The following is a 26535-nucleotide window of genomic DNA, read 5'->3' on the forward strand; positions in this document are numbered from 1 at the left end:
CCCAATGTATTTTGGTGGCCATCTTTGCTGAGGCCACATGGCCTCTTTTTCTTGTCATTTCCTGTATTACCAACTCGGTTTTGGAGCCCCAGGCAGGATCTCGACGGGGCTGCTGACAGCTAAAATAGGCTGACAGCACGAATGGGATATAGGAATCATATTCCTATATCCCATTTGTGCTGACAGCTTTCTTACAATTAGTGGTAGCACAGACGAATTGTATTGACTGACTCGACTCGTTTCGTTTACTTTTTCAGAATTGGACTGTATTTATATATATATATTCGTCGATGCTGTAACGTGGAAAATAGCAAAAATACGCGCTGTGCATTACACGGCAGTAACAGTAAATTGGCAACTATGCGACGAATATTTTCAAATGTGTTTTGGCAACTACGCAATCGATATATGAAATTCTACGTAATTTCTAAACTCACCACTCTAAATTGTAGAGGGCATACGAAAACCTCTGGTTTTTTTGCACAGTCGGTAATTCATAGCGTGGACACGAAGTCCCATAAGATGATAGGTCTATCCTTATATCTCGTCGGTGGTTATAGGTAGTCGGTTGTAGTCTATGTTTGGTATAGATCGTCATTACCATCATTGCTGATCATTGCCCGTTGTTGCCCGTGGCCCGTCTACCGTGTAGGTACCGTGTATCGTGTACCGTGTGCGTGCCACTGCGTGCGTGTGACAGTTGATCCGAGAGCGGGGGTCGACCTGGGTCGACCGATCACCCGCTCAAGATTCACGATTTGCAAGATTTTGCGAAACCGCAGGATGGGTGACTCCTTGGACGGCTCCGGGGAACCATCCCCGGAGTCTCAAATCGTTATAGTGGTAGGATATTGGGACTTTGCTAATTATTTAAAGAAAGTGATAATGGTCCTACTACCCGACGAAGATGTGCTACCACCCGCGTTCAACTCTGCTTTCGAAGACAAGAATAACCAAGAGTGTATTAGAAAATTCTTGAGCGATTCTCAGGTGTGGGCACTTTACATACAAAGAAGTTCCAGCAAAGGTAAGCGTAATAGGCGATACGTGATACATGATAAATCGTTAACCGCCTAAGAGCCGTTGGAAAATTTTTGCACTCTGCCCTCTCGCGATATCCTCCATTGCGGTCTTTCGATACAACGGTACATCAAACCGCGACAACGGAAACGTATACTGAAAACTAATGTGCTACTTGCCACTTGCACGATTCATTTACATCTACACTTCTATATATGACTCATCCTTTAATATAGCCGATACATCCAACGATCGCTTCGCATTCTTTTCTTTTTCGAATCTATTCTCCTTTTCTATATACATACGTACTTACATACATCGCGATGCAACTTATGAAAATATGCCGGCGAACAGTCTTACGTATCGTTACGATTATGGTTTCACTTTCGCGTTTCCTCCTCGCGACGAAATATTTCACAGAAAAATTACCAGAAAGAAATCCACGCGCGTCACGCGTATCGATTTTCACCGATTAGGAGTATATTTTCTACATAAATCGACGATAGATAATCGTTTTTAAAGGGGATATTTGCTGTTGCATAATTTCTGTAACAACAATATGTAGTTCAATTATTTTGATTCGTACTTATTTAGTAACTTGTATTTTATTTGATCTCTCACTTTTTTAGAAGAAGACAGCAATGAAGGCGACGAAGAGAAAGAGAATACTGTTTTGTATATATCGAACGAGATACATTTCACTAACACTAAAATGGCCTCCTTAGTTTTAACGAAACGGGGAACGATAGTCGAAGCCGACAAGTCTATTCATTCTCAACTACGTTTGGTTACCTTCTCGGATGGGCCACCTTATGAAACATTGCACGCTATAAGTAAAACTATCGCCCCGTATTTTAAAAGTTACGTGAAAGAGACTGGTCGTGCCGATAGAGATGGAGATAAAATGGCACCGACGGTTGAAAAGAAAATAGCAGAATTAGAGACGGGATTGTTGCATTTACAACAAAATATAGATATACCAGAAATTTCTTTACAAATTCATCCAGTCGTGGCGCAAGTAATTAAACAGTGTGCCGAAGAGAGTCGTAAGCCAAAAGTGGCAGATTTTGGCGATAAAGTCGAAGACTCTACATTTTTGAACCAACTGCAAAACGGCGTTAACAGATGGATAAAAGAAATCCAAAAGGTAAATAATCGGTAGTTCGATACTTATATTGATACGCTGCGTCATTAACATTTTGCTTCTAGGTTACTAAACTGAATCGCGACCCAGAATCAGGCACCGCTCTTCAGGAGATCTCCTTTTGGTTGAATTTGGAAAGAGCGTTACATCGAATACAGGAGAAACGAGAAAGCATAGAAATTTCCTTGACATTGGATATACTGAAGCATGGAAAAAGATTTCACGCGACTGTTAGTTTCGATACGGACACTGGCCTGCAACAAGCGTTGGCTACCGTCAACGATTACAATCCTTTAATGAAAGATTTCCCTATCAACGATCTATTGTCCGCTACCGAACTCGAAAGAATAGAAACCAGCGTTCAGCAAATTTTCATTCACTTTCGAAAAATTCGAAGCACAAAATATCCTATTCAAAGAGCATTGAGATTGATGGAAGCAATCTCGAGGGATCTAGGACAGCAGCTTCTGAAAGTATTAGGTACAAGGAGATTGATGCACATTCCATTCGACGAGTTCGAAAAAGTTATGGCGCAATGTTTCGAAGTGTTCAACACATGGGACGAGGAGTACGAAAAGTTGACCGGATTGTTGAGAGATCTTGTCAAAAAGAAACGCGACGAACATATAAAAATGTTGTGGAGGGTTTCGCCGACTCACAAGAAGTTGGAAAATAGAATGGAACATATGCGTCATTTCCGTCTGCAACACGAACAGCTCAGGACAGTGATCGTTCGCGTGCTTAGACCTACTGTCCAGAGTAGCAACAACACAACAATGGAAACTCCCGATGCCGACAACGTAAAAGTCGAATATGCTTTCGATGCCGCGGATGCGAACGCGATTAGCGAAGTCAATCTAGCATACGAGAACGTGAAGGAAATCGACTGTCTCGACATCAGCAAAGAGGGTCAAGAATCTTGGAAAGCTGCTGTCGATAGATACGAGGAGCGCATAGAAAGGGTCGAGGCAAGGATAACAGCGCATCTGAGGGATCAGTTGGGCGCAGCGAAGAATGCGAACGAGATGTTCCGAATTTTTTCACGTTTCAATGCGCTCTTCGTGAGACCGCACATACGCGGTGCTATCAGAGAATATCAAACGCAACTGATACAAAGAGTGAAAGACGATATCGAAGCACTACACGAAAAGTTCAAGGTACAATGAAACCACCATGAATACTTATTAGTAGACAGCGGATTTTATGCATTTATGATAAAAACGAGTAGGTGTAATTTCAAACAGTAAAACAGAAGAATTTAAAAATACTGGTACATAATTTTCAGCCTAACAAACATATTAAGAAAGAAAAATTTCTATGTCGTTCCAGCTTGTTGCAATTCGAATAGAAAATTTCTATTTTGCATTAAGATTTGCTGTCTACTTATTAGAAATAGAATAATACTACTTTTAGATTGTTGTTGTCATTATCATTATTATTATTATTGTTGTTGTTGTTCTACTACTACTGCTATAATTATTAGGTTCAATACGCACAAAGTAAATGCTGTAAAATGAGTACAGTCAGAGATCTACCTCCCGTCGCGGGCTCCATTATTTGGGTGAAGCAAATAGATTACCAGCTTACAATGTACTTGAAACGAGTCGAAGACGTGTTAGGTGTGTATTTGTATTTGCATGAAACTCGTGTTTGTATATCCTTGGTAAATTTTCTAATGATTTTCATTGTCTCTTGTTTCTTTTCGCAGGAAAAGGATGGGAGAGTCACATCGAAGGACAAAAATTGAAAGCGGATGGGGACAGTTTTCGTATGAAATTGTCGACCAGAGAAATTTTCAATGATTGGGCACGAAAAGTGCAACAGAGAAGTCTGGGTGTTACCGGAAGAATTTTCGCTATAGAAAATGTACGATCTCGCACGGGTCGTGGGAACGTATTGAAGCTGAAAGTGAATTTTCTCCCGGAGATTATCACGTTATCCAAGGAAGTAAGAAATCTGCGAAATCTTGGTTTTCGCGTACCCTTGCCAATCGTGAACAAAGCACACCAAGCTAATCAGCTGTACCCATTCGCGATCAGCTTGATCGACAGCATCAGAACTTACGAGAGAACGCTCGAAAAGGTAATGTATCGTGTTGGTAATGTGTATATTCGGCGAAACGGTTTCTAAACACGGAAAATTCGTGTAAACGTTTAAAGAGAGTCTGTCGTTCCGTAGAAACTAATTTTTCGATTTTTCAATGTTTCTGCATCAAGATTCTGATTAAAAAAGTGATTCGACGCCTTGAAAATATCGAATCTAACTGAATAGAAAATACTAGGGAATAGTGCCAGTTTAAGGGTATATATTGTTATAGTTACATATCGATATTTCTAATTTCTTGGATCTCCAACATGTTTAGCTTACCAATCGGAGTTCCCACTGCCCCGCACTGAAGGTAGTCATGTATGATGCTTTCAGGAATTATGCATCTTGCCTACTTATGCGAATTTAATGTAATGCCTGCTTAGCTCTCGTAGAACAATCTGTACTGCAACATGATTTTGTTTTAGTACAATGAACAACCGGGAGAAACTAGCTTAAATGTGTTCGAAGAATTAGTAGATAATAAAAACAGGGAAGAAGAAATCTTTTCATTTTTTGGTTTGGTTGTCAAACGAAGTCCGGTGTTTTTCGAAGCTTACAGATTTCTAATTTGACGATCGCTCGTCCATCCCAGAACACTTGTCGAGTCCCTCGCCAATATATCATTTCCCGCTCCAGGTTGAATTTAGTTTCGATTCTTGAGTTGCGAATCGTGTTGAAAAGTTAGATCATCCGCATATTCTGAGAGTTGCTTGTAATTCGATATGGTGACATCTTGTATCTTTTTTCTGTTTCCGTAACGCAACGACTCGACTCGACGTATTTCAAGTTTTTTTTTTTATTTAGGATTTGCTATGAACACGTGAAACTTTTGTTTGCATCTTTTGTATGTACATCATTGAATGGTAAATTGTAATTTATGTTGTACAAACAGTATTGGTATTTTTACTGCCGTCGGTGTAATTTCGAAGCGAACGTGTCCGATAACGTTTGATATTTCTATTTAGATCGAGGATAAGGCCAGCATCGTACCGCTGGTTGCTGGAATGCGCAACGATGTGTTATCGTTGTTTTGCGAGGTAAGATTTGATTAGTTGGGAAGCTTCTCGATCGATCATGGTATAATTGAAAAACATTTGTTGTTTCGTATCGTAGGGAATCGCCCTGATTTGGGAAAGTTACAAACTAGATCCGTACGTGCAACGTTTGTCCGATGCCGTCGTTTCGTTCCAAGAGAAAGTGGAGGACCTTGTGGTGGTCGAAGAGCAGCTGGACGTCGACGTTCGTTCCCTGGAAACCTGTCCGTATTCGGCGAACACGTTCGCCGATATACTTTCGAAGATCCAGAAAGCCGTGGACGAGCTGTCTCTGAAAAATTATTCGAATTTGAACATCTGGGTGTCGAGGCTCGACGAGGAGGTAGAGAAGAACTTGGCAGCTCGATTGGAGGCTGGGATCAAAGCGTGGACCGACGCGCTCACCGGTCAGAAGAAGGAAGTGGACTTGAGCATGGATACGGACGCTCCGTCTCAACCTACGCACAAACCCGGCGGCGATCCGAAAATTCAGAATCAGATTCACGAGGTCCGCATAACGAATCAAACGATGTATCTGTATCCGAGCATCGAGGACGCGAGGTTCCAGATAATGCAGCAACTGTTTGCCTGGCAAGCCATAGTCACGTCTCAAGTTCGTCTCCAGAGTTCGAGATACCAAGTTGGTTTGGAGAAACCCGAGTCGGCTACTTACCGAAATCTACTGACGAAACTGCCCGCTGGGAAGCAACCGTTGGAAGCGGCTTACGAAGCGGTCGAGTCCAAGATGAAGGACGTCGCTGATTACGTGGACCAGTGGTTACGTTATCAGGCGCTGTGGGACCTGCAGCCGGACAACTTGTACGGAAAACTCGGAGAGAATATCAACCTGTGGATGAAATGTCTGAACGACATCAAGAAAACTAGGACCACGTTCGACACGTCGGACACCAGACGCGAGTTTGGTCCTGTGATCATCGATTACGCAAAGGTGCAGAGCAAAGTGTCGTTGAAATACGACTCGTGGCACAAGGAGACGCTCGGCAAGTTCGGAACTCTCCTCGGTAACGAGATGGCGAGCTTCCATTCGCAGGTGTCCAAGTCGAGAAGCGGACTGGAGCAGCAATCGATCGAAGCTGCCAGCACGTCTGATGCGGTCGGACTGATCACGTACGTTCAGTCGCTGAAACGTAAGATGAAAGCTTGGGAGAAACAGGTCGACGTGTATCGCGAGGGTCAGAGAATCCTGGAGCGTCAAAGGTTCCAGTTCCCATCTTCTTGGCTACACGTCGACAACATCGAGGGCGAATGGGGCGCGTTCAACGAGATACTAAAGAGGAAAGACACCAGTATACAAACGCAGGTGGCGTCGCTGCAGATGAAGATCGTCGCCGAGGACAAGGCCGTCGAAATAAGAACCACCGATTTCTTGGCCGATTGGGAAAGAGGGAAGCCGGTCGAAGGTCACTTGCGGCCGGACGACGCGCTTCAACAGCTGCAGCTGTTCGAGAGCAAGTTCGCCCGGTTAAAGGAGGAGAGAGACAACGTGGCGAAGGCGAAGGAAGCTCTGGAGCTGCAAGAACCCGGAGGCGTTTCCACCAGCGAAGACAGGATGCAAGTCGTTTTCGAAGAGCTTCAAGACTTGAGGGGCGTCTGGTCGGAGTTGTCGAAGATATGGGCACAGATCGACGAAACCAGAGAGAAACCGTGGCTCTCCGTACAACCAAGAAAACTGCGGCAACAGCTGGACACGATGATGGCGCAACTGAAAGAGCTGCCGGCCAGGCTCAGGCAGTATTCCTCTTACGAGTACGTGAAGAAGATGCTGCAGAGTTACACGAAGGTCAATATGCTGATCGTCGAGTTGAAATCGGACGCGCTCAAAGAGAGACACTGGAAACAGCTGACGAAACAGCTCCGGGTCAACTGGGTGTTGAGCGAGCTGACCCTTGGCCAAGTTTGGGACGTGAATCTTCAGAAAAACGAGAGCATAGTGAAAGACATAATCCTCGTGGCGCAGGGTGAAATGGCGCTCGAGGAGTTCTTGAAGCAAGTTCGTGAGTCTTGGCAGACCTACGAACTCGACTTGATCAATTATCAGAACAAATGCAAGTTGATACGCGGCTGGGACGATCTTTTCAACAAGGTCAAAGAGCACATCAACTCCGTCGCTGCGATGAAGCTGTCGCCGTACTACAAAGTGTTCGAGGAGGAAGCGTTGACCTGGGAAGAGAAATTGAACAGGATCAACGCGTTGTTCGACGTCTGGATAGACGTGCAGAGACGCTGGGTTTACCTGGAAGGTATCTTCTCGGGCAGCGCCGACATCAAAACGCTGCTGCCGGTCGAAACTTCGCGGTTCCACAGCATCAGCTCCGAGTTTCTCGGTTTGATGAAGAAGGTATCGAAATCCCCGATGGTCATGGACGTTCTGAACATTCCTGGCGTGCAAAGGGCTCTCGAGCGACTAGCCGATCTGCTCGGAAAGATTCAGAAAGCTTTGGGCGAGTACCTCGAGAGGGAACGCACTTCGTTCCCCCGATTCTACTTTGTCGGTGACGAGGATCTCCTCGAGATCATTGGCAACAGCAAGAACATCGCGAGACTGCAAAAACACTTCAAGAAGATGTTTGCCGGTGTGGCAGCTATTCTACTCAACGAAGACAACACCGTGATCACCGGCATAGCCTCGAGGGAAGGGGAAGAGGTGCTTTTCCAAAGTCCAGTGTCCACCGTCGACCATCCCAAGATCAACGAATGGTTGACCCTCGTCGAGAAAGAGATGAGGGTCACGCTGGCGTCCAGTCTCGCGCGGGCGGTCCAAGATATCAAACAGTTCAAAGACGGCAACATGAATCCGCAAGCGTTCATGACCTGGTGCGACAACTATCAGGCACAGATCATAGTCTTGGCGGCACAAATCTTATGGTCGGAGGACGTCGAGGCGGCACTGCACGAAGCGCAATCCGACCCGACCAAAGACCCTTTGGAAAGAGTCTTGATACAAGTCGAGGGTACCTTGAACGTGTTAGCAGACTCGGTCCTACAAGAGCAGCCTCCCCTTAGACGGAAAAAGCTCGAACATTTGATCAACGAGTTTGTGCATAAACGCACCGTTACCAGGAGATTGATCTCGAACAAGGTCTCCAATCCGAAAGCGTTTGAGTGGCTCTGCGAGATGAGATTCTACTTTGATCCCAGGCAAACGGAAGTGTTGCAACAGCTCACTATACACATGGCGAACGCGAAATTCTTCTACGGCTTCGAGTACTTGGGAGTGCAGGATAGATTGGTACAAACTCCTCTGACAGACAGATGCTACTTGACCATGACTCAGGCCTTGGAAGCACGGCTCGGAGGCTCTCCGTTCGGACCGGCTGGAACAGGCAAAACCGAGTCGGTCAAGGCTCTCGGCCATCAGCTGGGAAGATTCGTGCTGGTCTTCAACTGCGACGAAACTTTCGATTTTCAGGTAACATATCCAACCCGTAAAAGAGTACACCGTTGCATCAGCGGCATTCTTCCTTTTCTTTTTATCTACAAATTTCTTGCCTGCAGCAGCAGTTACTTGTGCATAGTTATAGTTACCACCTATCTTCCTTCTTTCTGTTTTCCCGTGTGTGCGTACGCGTTCCTTGATTTGATTCTTTTCCCTTGCAGGCTATGGGTCGCATCTTTGTTGGTCTCTGCCAAGTCGGTGCATGGGGTTGCTTCGACGAGTTCAATCGTTTAGAGGAGCGTATGCTCTCGGCTGTCTCTCAACAAGTGCAGACCATTCAGGAAGCATTGAAGAGTCAAATGGAAGGAAAGAAAGAAGGAACTCTTTGCGTAGAGCTGGTCGGCAAACAGGTGAAAGTATCAACGGACATGGCGATTTTCATCACGATGAATCCCGGCTATGCCGGACGGTCGAATCTTCCCGACAATCTGAAGAAACTATTCAGATCTTTGGCCATGACTACTCCGGACAGACAGTTGATCGCCGAAGTGATGCTTTTCAGTCAAGGATTCAGATCTGCTGAGAAATTAGCATGCAAGATTGTGCCATTCTTCAAGTAAGCCATTCTTTATGAACGACAATCGTAAATTATGAAAATATTATTGATAATTAGACTGCGAATCTTTATGCTTTTATGGCTTCTGAAGATTTTCAAAAAATGTTAGAATATAAAATACGACAGAATTTAGTACGATTTTAATGTATTTCAGATCTAAAAAGGTTACTACCACGGAAAACAAGATTTTATTTAATATATTCGACTTTCTTAAAATCCGTTTACAAAAATTGCGAATTGCATGAACATCCGCAGTCTATTGATAATCATTGTTCTTGTCGCGTTTCCTAATCTTCCAACTACAATAATACGTCACGTTCTAAATAGACTGTGCGACGAGCAACTTTCGGATCAGTCTCACTACGATTTCGGTCTTCGAGCATTGAAGTCGGTGCTGATCTCCGCCGGTAACGTGAAACGCGATCGCATACAGAAGATCAAGGAAGGTATGCAGAACCGTGGCGAGACAAACATCGACGAGGCATCGATCGCTGAGAATCTACCGGAGCAAGAAATTCTTATTCAGTCTGTTTGCGAGACAATGGTGCCAAAGTTGGTCGCCGAAGATATACCTTTGCTGTTCAGCCTATTGAACGACGTGTTCCCGAATGTGAATTATACTCGGGCCGAGATGAAAGGTAATCGTATAGTGTGCGCTTAGTTTAAATTTCGTCGTCCAGTTTGAATCGACGTTTTTCTCACGAATCAATCGCTCGGTTTCAGGATTGAAAGATCAAATCAGGAAGGTGTGCATGGAGGAGTATCTTGTTTGCGGCGAAGGTGACGAACAAGGTGGCGCATGGCAAGAGAAGGTAATTATCGTTTTTGATCAGTTTACAATCATCATTGTACCAGCACCAAATTCGCCTCCATCAAATCGGATACAATTGCACGAAATCGATCGGTAGAAGCGAACAGAGCGAAAGTAATTTAGTGACAATTGTATTTACGTTCCTTCACTGCCGCTCCTTCTGTCCCACTATTTTCTCTTTTTGTCTTTTTGTTTGATACAAAATTATAATATACGACAAAAGTGAAGGATATTTTCTTAATGAATAAACTGTATTTATTGTACGCGCTCTCACTCTCAGGATGTAGTCGGTGGGACCTGGCTAGGAAAGGTGAGAAAAAAAGAAAACTGTGATTAGGTGATTAGGTGTCGCATACATACATACATATGTACGTGTATCCAGTCTCGTAAACTCACACGATTCTCATTGTTGTTCGTGCGTGTCTTGTTACGGCGCACACTGGTTCAGAATCGCCAGAACGTGGCCAAAAAATCGAATTTTTTTGAAAATCGGTATTTCGAGGGTCTCGGGTTGATGTGATAATTATATAATAAGATTTTGCTTGTTTTCAAACTTCTCTCTCAAAAGATAACGGGCGACTTATAGCAATTTATATTTATGCCAAAAATTTAAAAAATTTCATTCTTTTTTGAGAAAGTTGAAAAATTAACTATTGGCTAGGTTTTGACGATTCTGAACCACTGTGCGGCGTTCCCCGCGATAGTATTCTAACGATAGTTTCGTTTAGGTGCTCCAACTGTATCAAATCTGCAACCTAAATCACGGACTGATGATGGTCGGACCAAGCGGCTCCGGTAAAACGATGGCGTGGAAGGTACTCTTGAAAGCTTTGGAGCGATTCGAAGGAGTTGAAGGTGTCGCGCACGTGATCGATCCCAAAGCGATCAGCAAAGAAACGTTGTACGGCGTGTTAGATCCGAATACACGCGAATGGACCGACGGTTTGTTTACGCACATTCTCCGTAAGATTATCGACAATGTCAGAGGAGAGATAAACAAACGACAATGGATCATATTCGACGGCGACGTCGATCCGGAATGGGTTGAAAACTTGAACTCCGTGCTGGACGACAACAAATTGTTAACCCTGCCGAACGGCGAGCGACTCAGTTTGCCTCCAAACGTGAGGGTGATGTTCGAGGTACAAGATTTGAAGTACGCAACGTTGGCCACCGTGTCTCGTTGCGGTATGGTTTGGTTCTCGGAAGACGTGCTCTCCACAGAAATGATATTCGAGAACTACATGCTGCGGCTAAGAAACATTCCGCTCGAGGACGGCGAAGAGGAGAACCTAAACAAGAAAGCGACAGACAAAGAGGACGCCGTGTCACCGGCGCTGTCGGTGCAGAGAGAAGTTGCCAGCATCTTGCAGAGCTACTTTGCTCCGGATGGCATGGTCGTCAGATGCTTGGAGTACGCTATGAAGCAAGAACACATCATGGATTTCACCCGTTTACGAGCATTGAGCTCTCTGTTCTCCATGTTGAATCAATCGGTGCGCAACGTTCTGCAATACAATCACGCGCACACAGATTTTCCATTGCCGAGCGAACAACTGGAACGTTATATGCCAAAATGTTTGATATACGCGTTACTCTGGAGTTTCGCTGGAGACGCCAAGCTCAAAGTTCGGTCCGATTCCGGAGATTTTGTTCGATCTATCACGACCGTACCACTGCCGTCTCAGAACAACATCCCGATCATAGACTTTGAAGTAAGTATTCACGGCGAATGGTTGCCGTGGAGCAACAAGGTTCCCCAGATCGAAGTCGAGACGCACAAAGTCGCCAGTCCGGACATCGTTGTGCCGACTCTGGACACAGTCAGGCACGAGAGTCTGCTGTACACGTGGTTAGCGGAACACAAACCAATCGGTAATACGTCAACCCAGCGAATATATAATATTTATACACACGCATACATAGATACATACATACAGTGTGTCCCACGAACTGCGTCCACTTGAATATCTTTGTTATTTCAAACATTTCGAAAACATGTTACTTGTAGAACATTGTACTACATTATGTAGTAGTTTCTTAAACCCTACAACTTCTGTAAGTAACATTTTCTCGTATTGTTTGCAATAACCAAGATATTCAAGTGGACAAAGTTCGTGGGACACACTGTTTATACATACATTACAGAGACAGACTAATACAGTGTACATTTTCGTTTCTAGTGCTTTGCGGACCACCGGGTTCCGGTAAAACAATGACTCTTTTCTCCGCGTTGCGAGCACTGCCGGATATGGAAGTTGTCGGACTAAACTTTTCGTCGGCCACCACTCCGGAACTGCTACTGAAGACGTTCGATCATTATTGCGAGTATCGAAAGACTCCGAACGGTGTGATCCTTTCTCCGGTACAACTGGGCAAATGGCTGGTCCTGTTCTGCGACGAGATCAATCTACCCGATATGGATAATTACGGGACGCAGCGCGTAATCTCGTTCCTTAGACAACTCGTGGAGCACAGAGGCTTCTATCGAACCAGCGATCAGGCTTGGGTCACTTTGGAAAGAATTCAATTTGTCGGTGCTTGCAATCCTCCCACAGATCCAGGCAGAAAGCCTTTGAGTCACCGATTCCTGCGACACGTTCCGGTGATTTACGTCGACTATCCTGGCGAGACTTCTCTGAAACAGATCTATGGCACGTTCACGCGCGCCATGCTTCGGTAAGATAATTCTTCTCAACTCTTTTATGCTTCGTACAGACCTGAAAAATTTTATTCTCTTGAAACAATATTTCAAATGATTCATTTGTTACTTACTTAGTAGTGACATTTGTTCTTTCTCCAACTAATTGTAATTTTTGAAAACAAACCGTAGTTATCGGTCGTAAATGTGAAAAATCGTGGAATCTTAAAGACGTCGTGTGATATCTGGGTCGATTTTGCGTTCCGTTCGCCGTTCGGCGAAATGTTCAGGTCTGTGCGAAGCATTGGGTTCTAACAAAAGAAAAAGAAAAATTATCGCTTAATTAACGTTTCAGTCTAACGCCTTCGCTGAGGGGCTACGCGGAGCCTTTGACGAACGCGATGGTGGAATTCTACTTAGCTTCGCAAGAGAGATTTACTCAAGACATGCAGCCGCATTACGTTTACTCACCGCGTGAGATGACCAGATGGGTGCGGGGAATTTGCGAAGCGATCAGACCTCTCGACAACTTGTCGGTTGAGGGTCTGGTACGATTGTGGGCTCACGAGGCTCTTCGCCTCTTCCAAGACAGGCTGGTGGAAGATTCCGAGAGAGCCTGGACGAACAAGAACATAGATACCGTCGCCCTGAAACACTTTATGAGCGTCGATCGTGAGAAAGCCTTGGCTAGACCCATCTTATACAGCAACTGGTTGTCCAAGGATTACGTGCCGGTTAACCGGCAAGAGCTACGCGACTATGTCAGGGCGAGACTGAAAGTCTTTTACGAAGAGGAATTGGACGTGCCGTTGGTATTGTTCGACGAAGTTCTGGAACACGTTCTACGGATCGACAGAATCTTCCGACAGCCTCAGGGACATTTACTGTTGATCGGTGTCTCTGGCGCTGGTAAGACGACTCTGTCTAGATTTGTTGCGTGGATGAACGGTTTGTCGATATTCCAAATCAAGGTATGGGCTCTCAAGCTCTCGAACAATCTATTCCGAGTTAACGCGTTTGGTAAAACGTTTCGAATCGACTGAATATCAATGCTAGCTTCGTTCCGACAGGTGCACAACAAGTACACCGGCGAAGATTTTGACGAGGATTTGCGTCAGGTGTTGAGACGTTCCGGTTGCAAAGATGAGAAAATAGCGTTCATACTGGACGAGTCGAACGTGTTGGATTCCGGTTTTCTCGAGCGTATGAACACGTTGCTTGCGAACGGCGAGGTGCCTGGACTGTTCGAAGGCGATGAGTATACAACGCTGATGACTCAGTGCAAAGAAGGAGCGCAGCGCGAAGGATTAATGTTGGATTCGAACGAGGAGCTGTACAAATGGTTCACTGGTCAAGTGATGAAGAACTTGCACGTTGTTTTCACGATGAATCCAAGCACGGATGGATTAAAGGATCGGGCCGCGACATCCCCCGCTCTCTTCAACAGATGCGTGTTGAACTGGTTCGGCGATTGGTCCGACAACGCGCTCTTCCAAGTAGGCAAAGAGTTTACCAGTCGCGTCGACTTGGAGAGACCTGTGTGGAAATGTCCCGATTTCTTCCCGTCTGTCTGCTCGCTGATACCGGCCCAACCATTGCACAGGGACGCCGTGATCAACGCGTGCGTCTACGTGCATCAAACTTTGCACAAAGCTAACGCGCGACTCGCTAAACGAGGCAGCAGGACCATGGCGATCACGCCGCGTCATTACCTCGACTTTATCAATCATTTCGTGAAATTGTATCAGGAGAAGAGGAGCGATCTGGAGGAGCAACAGTTGCATCTGAATGTTGGTCTAAGTAAAATCGCGGAGACTGTGGAACAGGTCGAAGAGATGCAGAAGAGCTTGGCTATCAAGTCTCAGGTAAAATCTTCGCCACCGTGAACTCTGTGGTTTCAAGGAAAAACGCAGCATGTCACAATTTCAAGATGTCCTATGTCAAAGCGATAGCGATGAAAACTTTAAACAACAATATCTTGAAAGTGAAAGTATGTGACATGCGGCGTTCTTCCTGACAACCACAGATCTGTCGATCTGCAAGAAAATTCGTTCTTCTAATGGAGGCTCGTTCGTTTGTAGGAGTTGCACGCGAAGAATGAAGCCGCTAACGCGAAATTGAAGCAAATGATCATGGACCAGCAAGAGGCAGAGATGAAGAAGTTACAGAGTCAGGAGATTCAACAACAATTGGCGGTACAAACGGTTGCCATTAATCAAAAGACGGACGACGTGATGGCCGATCTGGCGCAAGTCGAACCGGCCGTTATCGACGCACAAAACGGTAGGTACAGCGTGTTAACGCCGTTGTCCACTTGTTTTCTTTTTTTTTATGGTTCTACGCGTGTTTGGCGACCATCGCAGAAAGTCGCAGTGTCGAACATTTCTGCGATCGTTGTTCGTTCGTTACATTCTAAATAGAATATATATGTATATACGATACTACACGCACGAGTACATACATTGAGACCCAATGAGTGTAGCTGTCAAGGGGATTAAGCGGCAGTATCTAGTCGAAATTCGCTCCATGGCAAATCCGCCCAGCATCGTAAAGCTGGCTTTAGAATCTATATGCCTGTTGCTCGAAGAGAATGCGACCGATTGGAAACAGATTCGCGCCGTAATGACCAAGGATAGTTTCATACCGACCATCGTCAACTTTAACACGGAGGACATCACGTAAGGAAACAATTATCTAGGATCTGCTGAATGTCCGATACTCGGAATTATATGGGAACTCACCGAGGCAGAAACGAGTTCGATAACCGCTTCGCATACATGTTCTACCTTTTGCCTGTGTAAAAACGTAAACCAACCTACTACGCGTCGGCCTCATATGAAAATTGCCAAAAATCCAAAAAAGTAAATTTTACAGGAGACGAAAGAAACGTTTTAAAGCGAAACTATTTTGCTTTACAGCGCAGTTTTCAAATTCTGATATTGTGGCGCTACCTAACTTATCGTTGAACTATTTCCATCAAACCGTAGACATTGAAATACCTAACAAGGGGAAGCTGAAAACCCATTTTTAATAAAAAAAATTGACTTAGGCAGTTTTCATATGAGGCCGACGTATGGTCAGATGACAAGAAGGTCCCCGGGGCAAGACTTCTGTCCCCACTCTACATTCCTCTTCTACAGTAAAGTCGCGATCTAGCTCCACGAGGATCATCACGATCACCAAACCAAGAACCTTCTTGTCATCTCACCGCAATACACGTTTATGCGCGTATATGTATGTATGTGAGTTCTCTTGTAACACAAGAGCGAAAACCATTTGAATCGGCCCTTTCGCTATAAATATCTGTACAATATTATCTTGTAAATAACTTTTTAGGTCCTCGGCGTACACCGATGCGCAGCCCCCGGCGAAGCTTGTCTCTTTGTAACTTGTAACTTATCTCTAATTGCACCAAGCCCGCACACGTTATTTCCCACTGTTGTGAATCACATCTAAACGATTCGTTTCGTTTTGTCCGTATAGCGGTGAAATCGATAAAGAAACAACATTTAGTCGAAGTTCGGTCCATGGCGAATCCGCCGGCTATCGTGAAGGTCGCGCTGGAATCTATCTGCTTGTTGCTCGGTGAAAATGCCAGCGACTGGAAATCTATCCGCGCTGTCATCATGAGGGACAATTTTATCAATACTATCGTCTCTAATTTCAGTACCGAGGATATTACGTAAGCATGCATACAATGTTCATCTATTTCCTTGACGAACGATCGAATTCCTTGACTTTGATCGGTAAAAGAATCGGCGATTCACGTTTCCTCACATGGCAACGGTTCAATCGATACGAAACATTCTACATTCTATGCACGCCGCGAGCCTAACTCGTATACCACTAATACTTGTTCTTACACGAATGTGCTTACAAACTAATTCGATCTCTGTGCTTGCCGATTTCAAATCTAGAGAGACCAACGAAACAAAAATTCATTCACGAAAGAATTCACAAAGCACAATAATTACTACTCGTAGCATGATGCAAACGACAAACGTTACCAATACTGTTACTAACCCGAAAGTTACGTGTGTAATACCATAGCGATTAAAATGCGATAGAGAATTCGGGGTTTTCGTTCGTTAACCAAGCGTATCTATCATCTCGTAATAAGGTATTTGGATAAGGATAATCCAAGGGCTGTGCTCTGATCTATATTTTTGTAATAGGGACGAGGTGAGAGAAAAGATGAAGAGTCGCTACTTGAGTAATCCCGACTATAACTTTGAAAAAGTGAACCGAGCCAGTCTGGCTTGCGGACCTCTCGTTAAATGGGCTACCGCGCAGGTAAGACTATTCATTTTCATTTTCCATTTACAATTTACTAATTTTAACTGGAACCCAATTTCAGATCGAGTACGCGGACATGTTGAAGCGCGTTGAGCCACTCAGAGACGAGCTCTATTCTCTGGAGAGACAGGCGGAGACCAACAAACAAAAGGGCGAAGAAGTGAAAAATTTGATCGCTCAAATGGAACAAAGTATAGCCTCGTACAAAGAGGAATATGCTCAGTTGATTTCTCAAGCACAAGCTATTAAAGCAGATTTGGAAAGTGTACAAGCAAAGGTGGACCGTTCTATAGCGTTACTGAAATCGTTGGTGATCGAAAGGGAACGTTGGGAGGCGACCAGCGAGACCTTCAAGAGCCAGATGTCCACCATTATCGGAGACGTTCTATTGTCTTCCGCTTTTCTGGCTTATGCTGGATATTTCGATCAGCACGTAAGCATCGATAACGCAACAATGATAATGATAATGGAGTCATTCCATACCAAATCGATCTGGAAGTCCATTTTCTATGAAAATTGGGGTTTCAGCTCCGCCTTGTTAAGTACTTCAATTTCTACGGTTTGAGGGTAATTTTTTATTTGTTAACTGCTTTAATTAATTTTTTTTTCGCCTCCTGTAAAATTTACTTCTTTGAACTTAGGCAATTTTTATATGAGGTCGACAATATTTCATTTAGAACAAAATCGGCGATGGTGACGTCAAAAAGTGATCGATTTGGCATGGGATGACCAAATGGTAGTGATAATAGCGGGCGGTCCGAATGTTAGGTGTTCGAGGAGGGAGACAGGATTTAAGGTTACGCTTGTTTCGTTCTGTTTTCAGTACCGGCAAAATCTATTCAGCACTTGGTGCCAGCATTTGCAGCTAGCCAATCTGCAATTCCGACCAGACATCGCTAGAACCGAATATCTATCGAATCCCGACGAGCGGCTGAGATGGCAAGCGAACGCTCTGCCGACGGACGATCTTTGCACCGAGAATGCGATCATGCTGAAGCGATTCAATAGGTACCCATTGATCATAGACCCGTCCGGACAGGCGACCGAGTTTATAATGAATGAATTCAAGGACCGGAAAATCACGAAAACCAGCTTTTTGGACGACTCGTTCAGAAAGAATCTCGAGAGCGCGTTGCGCTTCGGTAATCCTCTGTTGGTGCAAGACGTTGAAAATTATGATCCTATCTTGAATCCAGTTCTAAACAGAGAACTGAGGAGAACAGGTGGACGGGTGTTGATCACTCTCGGCGACCAGGACATCGATCTCTCGCCGTCGTTCGTCATCTTTTTGTCGACGAGAGATCCAACCGTGGAATTCCCACCGGATATTTGTTCGCGCGTCACCTTCGTCAACTTCACCGTGACTAGAAGCTCGCTGCAGAGTCAGTGTTTGAACCAGGTGCTGAAGGCCGAACGACCGGACATCGACGAGAAGAGATCGGACCTGCTGAAATTGCAGGGCGAGTTCCATTTGCGACTCCGGCAACTGGAGAAATCGTTGCTGCAAGCTCTGAACGACGCCAAAGGAAAGATTCTCGACGACGATTCTGTGATAACAACCCTAGAAACGTTGAAGCAAGAGGCAGCCGACATTAGCAAGAAGGTCGAAGAGACGGACAAGGTGATAGCGGAAATAGAAACAGTCTCTCAGCAGTACATGCCGCTGTCGCAAGCCTGTTCGAACATGTACTTCACCATGGACAGTTTGAACCAAGTGCACTTCCTCTATCAGTACTCGTTGAAGATGTTCTTGGACGTTTTCACGTCCGTCTTAAGCCAAAACCCGAGACTGTCCAACCTATCAGACTACACGCAAAGACTCTCGGTTATCACGAGCAACCTGTTCTCCGCCTGTTACGAGCGGATCGCGCGCGGGATGCTGCACATCGATCGACTAACTTTCGCTTTGTTACTCTGTCGAATACACCTGAAGGGAATCGCTGCGGAGTCAACGTACGACAGTGAATTCACATTCTTCTTGCGCGGCAAGGAGGGTGTGTTGAACGTTCGCGGTCCACATCTGTCTAACCTGACCTCCGAACAGCAAGAGGCGATGCTGCGGTTGAGCCTGAGACTTCCTGCTTTCAAGAAACTCGCCGAGAAGATCCAGGAGAACGAGGAATTCAACTCGTGGATGCAATCGCCGACTCCGGAAACGGGCGTGCCGAAGCTCTGGGACGAAGAGAAGCCGTTAACACCGACGGGCACGGCTATGCACCAGCTGTTGGTGATCCAAGCGTTCCGACCGGACCGCGTGATAGCCGCAGCGTCCTTGGTTATCACGTCCGCGTTGGGAGATTCGTTCATGGCTGCCGCCGAAGCGGAACTCGACTTCGCTTCCGTTGTCGAGAACGAACTGAAAGCCACCGTGCCCGCGTTGCTTTGCTCGGTTCCAGGATTCGACGCGTCCGGTCGTGTTGACGATCTTGCCGCTGAATCAGGCAAACAGATAGCCAGCATCGCAATCGGGTCCTCGGAAGGGTTCAATCAGGCCGACCGAGCGATAAACATGGCCGTCAAAGCCGGCAGATGGGTTTTGCTCAAGAACGTCCACCTGGCACCGCAATGGCTGGTGCAGCTCGAGAAGAAGCTGCACAGCCTGCAGCCGCACGCCAGCTTCAGACTGTTCCTGACCATGGAGATCAGCCCAAAGGTACCCGTGAACCTCCTCCGAGCCGGCCGGATATTCGTGTTCGAGCCACCGCCAGGCATCAGAGCGAACCTTCTCAGAACTTTCAGCACCGTACCCGCCTCGAGAATGATGAAGGCGCCGAACGAAAGGGCCCGGCTCTACTTTTTGCTCGCCTGGTTCCACGCTATCGTTCAGGAACGTCTACGGTACGCGCCCCTCGGCTGGGCCAAGCACTACGAGTTCAACGAGAGCGACCTCAAAGTCGCCTGCGACACTCTCGATACTTGGATCGAGACTACCGCAATGGGCAGGACCAACTTGCCACCGGAGAAGGTACCTTGGGACGCGTTAGTCACGCTCCTCTCTCAATGCATATACGGCGGCAAGATCGACAACGACTTTGACCAACGATTGTTGGCTTCGTTCCTCCGGAAACTCTTCACTCCGAGGTCCTTCGAGACCGACTTTGCGCTCGTCGCCAACATTGACGCTTTACAAAGCAACCAGAGACACATTACTATGCCTGATGGCACGAGGAGAGATCATTTTCTTAAATGGATCGAGTCCTTGTCTGATAGGCAGACACCATCTTGGCTCGGGTTGCCCAACAACGCGGAGAAAGTACTACTCACTACTAGAGGAACGGATTTGGTGTCTAAGTTGTTGAAGATGCAGCAACTGGAAGACGAAGACGAATTGGCATACTCGAACGAGGAGTCTTTAGACACGCCTAGGGAGGCAGAAGCGGATGGACGACCGTCGTGGATGAGAACGTTGCATAATTCAGCCTCCACGTGGTTACAACTGCTTCCAAAGAATCTGCAGACTCTGAAGAGAACAGTGGAGAACATCAAGGACCCGCTCTATAGATACTTCGAGAGGGAAGTGAACAGCGGCGCCAAACTGCTGCAAGACGTGATACATGATTTAGAAGACGTTGTTCTGATTTGTCAGGTACTTTTCCAACATTCTATTCTATTCTCGTCTCGTATATAATCTATTCTATTTATTGATGGACTCTGTTGCTAATCATAATCGTTCTCTCCTCCGTTAGGGTAAGAAGAAACAGACTAATTATCATAGAACCATGTTATCGGAACTGGTGAAAGGAATTTTACCGGGTGGCTGGAGGCGATACACTGTCCCAAGAGGATGCACCGTGATACAGTGGATCACGGACTTTAGTCACAGGGTGTCGCAATTGCAAGAAGTATCACGGCTAGTGTCTCAAGGTGGAGCCAAAGAGATTAAGGTTCGTCTAGACGAGATGTTTCTAGACTGCGGATTTTTATGTATTTATAGCAACATTGAGAGATGAAATTGAAAATTTTAATGTCAATATATGATATCTTCTTCTCTGGGTCATTCCACGCGAAAACAGACAATTTTTGAAGTAAAATTTCGGATTTTCTTCAAATTTAAATACAGTAGAACCTCGATTAACCGGATCCCGATTATAAACAAATATGCGTTTAAATATTAATTTAGTTTCTATTTCTTGCAATCGATGCAGTCAATTTTTTTCCACTAAGATCCACAATCTACATAATTACTATTGCTCGTTACGCTCCTACAATTTTCAGAGTTTCCCCGTTTGGCTCGGAGGTCTATTGAACCCGGAGGCATACATAACGGCAACGAGACAGTGCATAGCGCAGGCAAACAGTTGGTCCCTGGAGGAGCTACAATTGGACGTGACCATAGGGGACGGTGACAACATCGCAACCGACGACTGTTCGTTCGCAGTGACTGGCTTGAAGCTGCAAGGAGCACAGTGCAAGGATAATCAGCTGTACTTGACTTCAACGATCATGACCGATTTACCAGTTACCATGTTGAGGTGGATACGATCCTCCACCGACGAAGTCCGCATGGGAAAGCTATCCTTGCCGGTTTATCTGAACAGCACCCGTACAGAGTTGCTCTTCACCGTCGACTTAAATATCGCTCCTAGTCAAGATCCTCACAGTTTTTACGAGAGGGGAGTCGCCGTGCTCACATCCACCGCTTTGAATTAACCAACTTACCTTTCTAATGATTATAGTTGATTTTTTTCGAGAGCGAGCCTCTCCAGACTTTGCGAAAACGTTTCGAGTAATCGGTTATCGGAACCAAATATTTAACGGCTAACCAACCGATACCGTTTTCCACGTTTACTTACAACAATTCAGAACCTGTCGAGTAGAGTTCGGGGATGGGCAAACTTCTGGTTCCCTTCGATGCTAATTCCTGTCCGACGCATAGCGATAAGATATCGTAACGATATTTATTTATATCTGCCCGTTTATCATTATTTATGAGCTATCGAGTTTAACAACTACGACGCTAATTAACTCATTTTAATTATAATAGAATAGTACACTAGATGTTCGCATAACATGGCATTCGATTGCTGGTGGACAAACGTTTGCCCATTACACCCAAATGTAACAAATAAATATATATATATATGTAGGAGTATATGGTGAAGAAATTTATTTAACGCAAATCGGAAGATTTGTTTTCTCTGCACAGCATGCAACGTGCAATTCGAAAGAATCGCTCTATTCGACGATTAGCATAATAAAGAGAAAGAAAGAGTGTCTATAGCAGGCGATTGTCTTTTCGATGAAAGAGGTTGTAATATATATAGTTTATTTAGTTTTGTATACGTTCGAAAATTTAAAGGCTTTCTGTAACAAAGTTACATATTACGTTTGCTTCGGCGCAAGTACTAAAGTACTGTTGAATTTTATATTATTTCAATGGCATCTGAATAAAGAAACTTACCGTGCTACACGAGCGTTATTCTAGAAGAAGTGGTCTCGTTGGTTTGTAATTACGCGGTACCTGAATACCAAAATAGATGATAACAATATTAAAAAACTTTAATCGAATGAAAATATCGAGAATTATAAAAGAACATAAAAACTTTATTATGGTCCATAATATCAGGTATAGCAGTTACACGTATGAGATTTAGTTAAAATATTTGCGGCACTCTATATAACTACTTAATCGTTTATACATATATAATAATAATAATACATTTTTTACATTGTCCTTTTTCTGGTCGGATTTCGGTTCTGGCCGTGTCAATTGTGTCGCTGGATACGCTTAAACGTACATAATTCACCCTGAAATACATACACGCGTTAAATATTTTGAGGGGTGTGATTCTTTCATTCCTGATTTTCATCTCGGATCGACTGGAGAACCATTCCCTACAAGATTTGACGCGCGTAATCGAACAGCTTGTGTGTACATTTTATACGTAATATCCGACAAAAAAAAACATCGCGATATTTGTACGCGCATCGACCAAAAATATGATAATATTCGATGAACGCTGGACGGACTGATGAACGACATTAACGCTTAACAAGCAAATTTTTCTTAAGATACTTCGTTGGATCGCTATTATATACATTACCACGATAAAATTAGCAGGAGACGATAGCAGCGAATGTGAGAAATCACTGTGAAGTGCACTGGTTCGAAGCGAGTTGAACATTAACTCAACTCGGATACGCGCGAATATTAAAACTTCAGAGTTACAGCAAAAAACTTGTATTCCACGAATGTCGAACATCTAAGCACGACCTAAAATCAGATCGCGTTGCGAGTTTCGTCGCTATCCGATTCTCGTTGACGCATAGCAAAAATGTATCGTACGGTACGTAGAGCGACGAGTAAATTACGCGGTTGATCGTCGAGAGTGATAAGTAGATTGTGGATCTTCAAGCATTTATAGAAAAATTGAGCAGATCAAATTCAAAATTGTTGAAAAATTTTTTAAATTGAAAATGTCAATATATGATTTCTTCTCTATTAAAATCATTACGGGAAGAAATAACATTCAATTTAGTTTGCATTTCTTAGAATCGGTGCAGACAATTTTTCTTTTGCATTGATTGTGAAAGACACAGGAGCTAAATAAAAATTTATTTCTCCTTTTAATTATCTTATTAAAGGGGAAACTAATACGCTGGTGGCCTTGAATATTTTTAATATGTCCACTGTTTTAAATGACACGTACCCATTTTTCTCATAAATGCATAAGATCCGCAGTCTAGTGATAAGATTAACGAGAAAAAGAAATACTGTGTTCAGTCTAAGAGATAAAATGAATCACCAGTTGGAATCGGAGCGACGATAAATCCGATGGTGCTCGTCGTGGCACAGCTTGACTCGTCTAGTCTGCGCTAATTAGCGGATTAGCAGATTGGCGGAACACAAACAATATCGTTGAAACAAGATAAACGGGAGATAAAACGATAGATACTATGATACGGATCTGATAAGATCAAGGATAAACAACGCAACGTCGTGTGCGATTCTCAGAGTCTTTCGTTTACTAAAACTTTTTCCTAGATACGTAGGTAGAGTCTATAGGCCACACAAAACGGGTTATATCACAGAAACGGAGTTGTCCGTTTCCACGGCAGTCTTTTTATCGTTGCTATCAACGGTATCCTGCTGAACGGAAGAGACTAGAGACACGTCCTTCGGGAGGACCAAGGATTCTTCGCCGATTGGCGCAGCGGCCTCGACTAGATTTTCGATGGAGGCCGCCGTCGTTGGCTCGTCGTGGCAAAAGCTTCTACGCAGGGACTGTTGGGTTCGCGCAGTCCCTCTCCTGATGCTACTTCGAAGTAAATTCGCGACGTCAACCGCGGTTAAGTTCGAACTGCTCGACGATCCGATGGTGGAGGGTCTGGTGCGTGTCCTCTCGAGAGTTGAGTGCATCCGCTCGACGGAGGGCCCAATCGCCGATGCGGTACGACTGCCGATCCTCGTCGCCCTGTCTATCGTGTTGGGCCTGTGTCTATCAAGGACGTTGCCAATGTTGCTATAATTCCTAACAACTGCAGCGCAGTCGTTGCCGTTCCCGTTCCCGCTGGCATCGTCGCCATCGCCTCCTTCGCCTTCGTCGCCACCGTCAACGTTCTCGATCCGACCTTCGGTCACGTGAATCGCCACATCTTGACGCTGTCTTCCCTGATTCATTTCGACGAGGACCGTCGCGTAATCTGGAGGCGGAGGTTGTAACGCGGGCCTCTGCCTTGGAACACTGCTCTCCCCCAACACGTTTGCTATTCGCCTAACGCTTCTCCGGAAACTCTGACGCAACATTTTCGCGATCCTTGCTCCCGTCGCAGTGGTATAGCTAGGCGGAGGTGTGTATTTCGGAGGCGGATCCTCGAACGGCACTTCCGTAGTCGCCGTCACGATACCGTTACCGTGGATACTGGTGCTGGTTTCGGTTCCAATCTGCGTTTGACCATCCCGTGGATCGTCCGTCTCCAAAGAAGGCCGATACAGCAGCTGAATTCTCTGCAATACGGTAACACGTTCATTTATTCAGCGAGACCAGCAATGGTAAAATTCTACAAGTCTGTGTCAGTATTTCGTTAGAGTAGGAGCGACACAACTTACTCCGTTACACTGCTCGCAGTGATTTACGTTCGCTTCCGTTTGATTGCTCTGCGGTTGGCACAAACAGAGGAAAGATAAATTTGATTCGAGTAGATTGTTAGAGAGATTATATTGAATATATTGCAACAAGAGGAAGTCTAGCTATAATGTACACACCGGGGTACCTAATTAACGCTAACCGTACCGGGTACAAAATGTATCCAGTGTTTTATAAAAATGACAAGACTAAAAATTATAATACGTGCTCGAATAAAGAAATTTATTGAATAAATTCTAATGGAAGCATCTTTACAATTCGACCGGTCGCGGTACGGTTAGTGTTCACAGTCGGGGCGTAAAAATGCTTCATTTTTCATGCAGCCGCCCGTCGCGCGCGAAAGAAACGCTATCGGGACAAATACTTACGTCAAATATATCCGGCGGACCGCTGTTCAAGTACCGACAGGTCTGTATGATAGCTACAGCCGGTATAGTTAATATCGGGATCAATTGAACAGCAGCTCCCAGCTGCCTCGCCCACACCGACCAGTAATCTTTGTTGGTGCGTCGATAGGAGTACAGTTCTCGAAACCCGGCGTTCTTGAATACCGTGATACCGAGTACCTGTGTATGTCGAAACAACCGTAGGATTATATTTTATCCCGTAAGAGTTACACCTGTTCAGAACACTTTACAACACAATACATACTATGCTGCAGTAAATCCTCTATAGACGCAAAAAGGTGGTACACGATGGACGCAAAAAAATTTCCCCTCCACTGTAGTAATCTGATCTCGGCTCGGGTATATCGGTGTGAACCACTACTAATGCGACGCGGAAACTCACAATGTAACACCAATATTTAATCTTTTTTATTACTACTTCTTTTTTTATGAAACTTTCACCAATACAACTGTGCCATTTTTCTGATTAAAATAAGACCAAACACGATATAATTTTAACTGTATTTTGTGGTTTAATTGACAATGAAAGTTTCGGACGCAAGACCGGCTCGGTCTTTGAAGCTCAAAATAATAGTGTCCGTCTACGAACGATGCATACGAACCTCCCCGAGGCTTTTGTGTCTATAGAGGATTTACTGTATAACTATACTATTCTGTACTGTACTGTACAAAGACGAGAAAATGGTTAATCTTGCTCTCTCGTTTCTACCGAGCGTATATCGGTAGAGTAGCTACAGATTATTGGTATAAACTACAAACCATAAGGATAACAGGCAGCACAACGTTCCAAGTAAAAGACAAGAGCGGTCCAGCCCAATGTCGGAGACACCGGCCAGTCGGTGGAAACAATTCAGCAACGACTGCCTCGCCGCTGTGAGGACGTCCTCGGACCGCGAACACAGCCCCGACTTGCACCAGATACAAGATCATGATCCACCATGAGCCGCCGATCGTGTAATCCAAATAATACACTACGTGGATACCCAGCTATAAG

General features: G+C 44.9%; 2 protein-coding genes across 11 annotated transcripts in view; one reads left to right on the forward strand and one right to left on the reverse strand.

The window, feature by feature from the left end:
• The first annotated feature begins 569 nt into the window (after positions 1 to 569).
• On the forward strand, positions 570 to 22455 carry Dhc64c (dynein heavy chain, cytoplasmic). Of its 8 annotated transcripts, none has more exons than XM_076423425.1 (23): positions 570 to 1027; positions 1650 to 2167; positions 2230 to 3321; positions 3648 to 3783; positions 3873 to 4246; positions 4527 to 4562; positions 5218 to 5289; positions 5366 to 8716; positions 8905 to 9299; positions 9627 to 9937; positions 10023 to 10111; positions 10391 to 10420; positions 10839 to 11985; positions 12294 to 12789; positions 13107 to 13722; positions 13822 to 14616; positions 14833 to 15034; positions 15234 to 15429; positions 16927 to 17044; positions 17109 to 17480; positions 17871 to 20633; positions 20734 to 20931; positions 21263 to 22455. In XM_076423425.1, exons 1-23 carry the CDS (start codon positions 784 to 786, stop codon positions 21695 to 21697), a joined length of 13986 nt encoding a protein of 4661 aa, XP_076279540.1. In that variant the 5' UTR covers positions 570 to 783; the 3' UTR covers positions 21698 to 22455. The 8 variants fall into 8 exon arrangements, with proteins under 8 accessions (XP_076279540.1, XP_076279542.1, XP_076279547.1 ...); XM_076423433.1 differs by lacking the exon at positions 15234 to 15429 and adding an exon at positions 16235 to 16433 and having other exon boundaries at positions 579 to 1027; XM_076423427.1 differs by lacking the exon at positions 10391 to 10420.
• Positions 22126 to 26535, reverse strand: part of LOC143208743 (uncharacterized) — a 36232-nt gene continuing 31822 nt past the window's right edge. For 2 of the 3 annotated variants that reach the window (XM_076423436.1, XM_076423434.1), the window contains exons 11-14: positions 26301 to 26528; positions 25503 to 25700; positions 25098 to 25145; positions 22126 to 24995 (exon numbers count right to left, since the gene is read on the reverse strand). In XM_076423436.1, coding sequence (XP_076279551.1) covers positions 24069 to 24995; positions 25098 to 25145; positions 25503 to 25700; positions 26301 to 26528 — 1401 coding nt within the window. In that variant the 3' untranslated portion in view covers positions 22126 to 24068. The remainder of the gene's footprint in view (positions 24996 to 25097; positions 25146 to 25502; positions 25701 to 26300; positions 26529 to 26535) is intronic. The other variant, XM_076423435.1, reaches the window with a different exon arrangement.

This window comes from Lasioglossum baleicum, chromosome 5 (assembly GCF_051020765.1).
Source record: "Lasioglossum baleicum chromosome 5, iyLasBale1, whole genome shotgun sequence".
Classification (NCBI taxonomy): Eukaryota; Metazoa; Arthropoda; class Insecta; order Hymenoptera; family Halictidae; genus Lasioglossum; species Lasioglossum baleicum.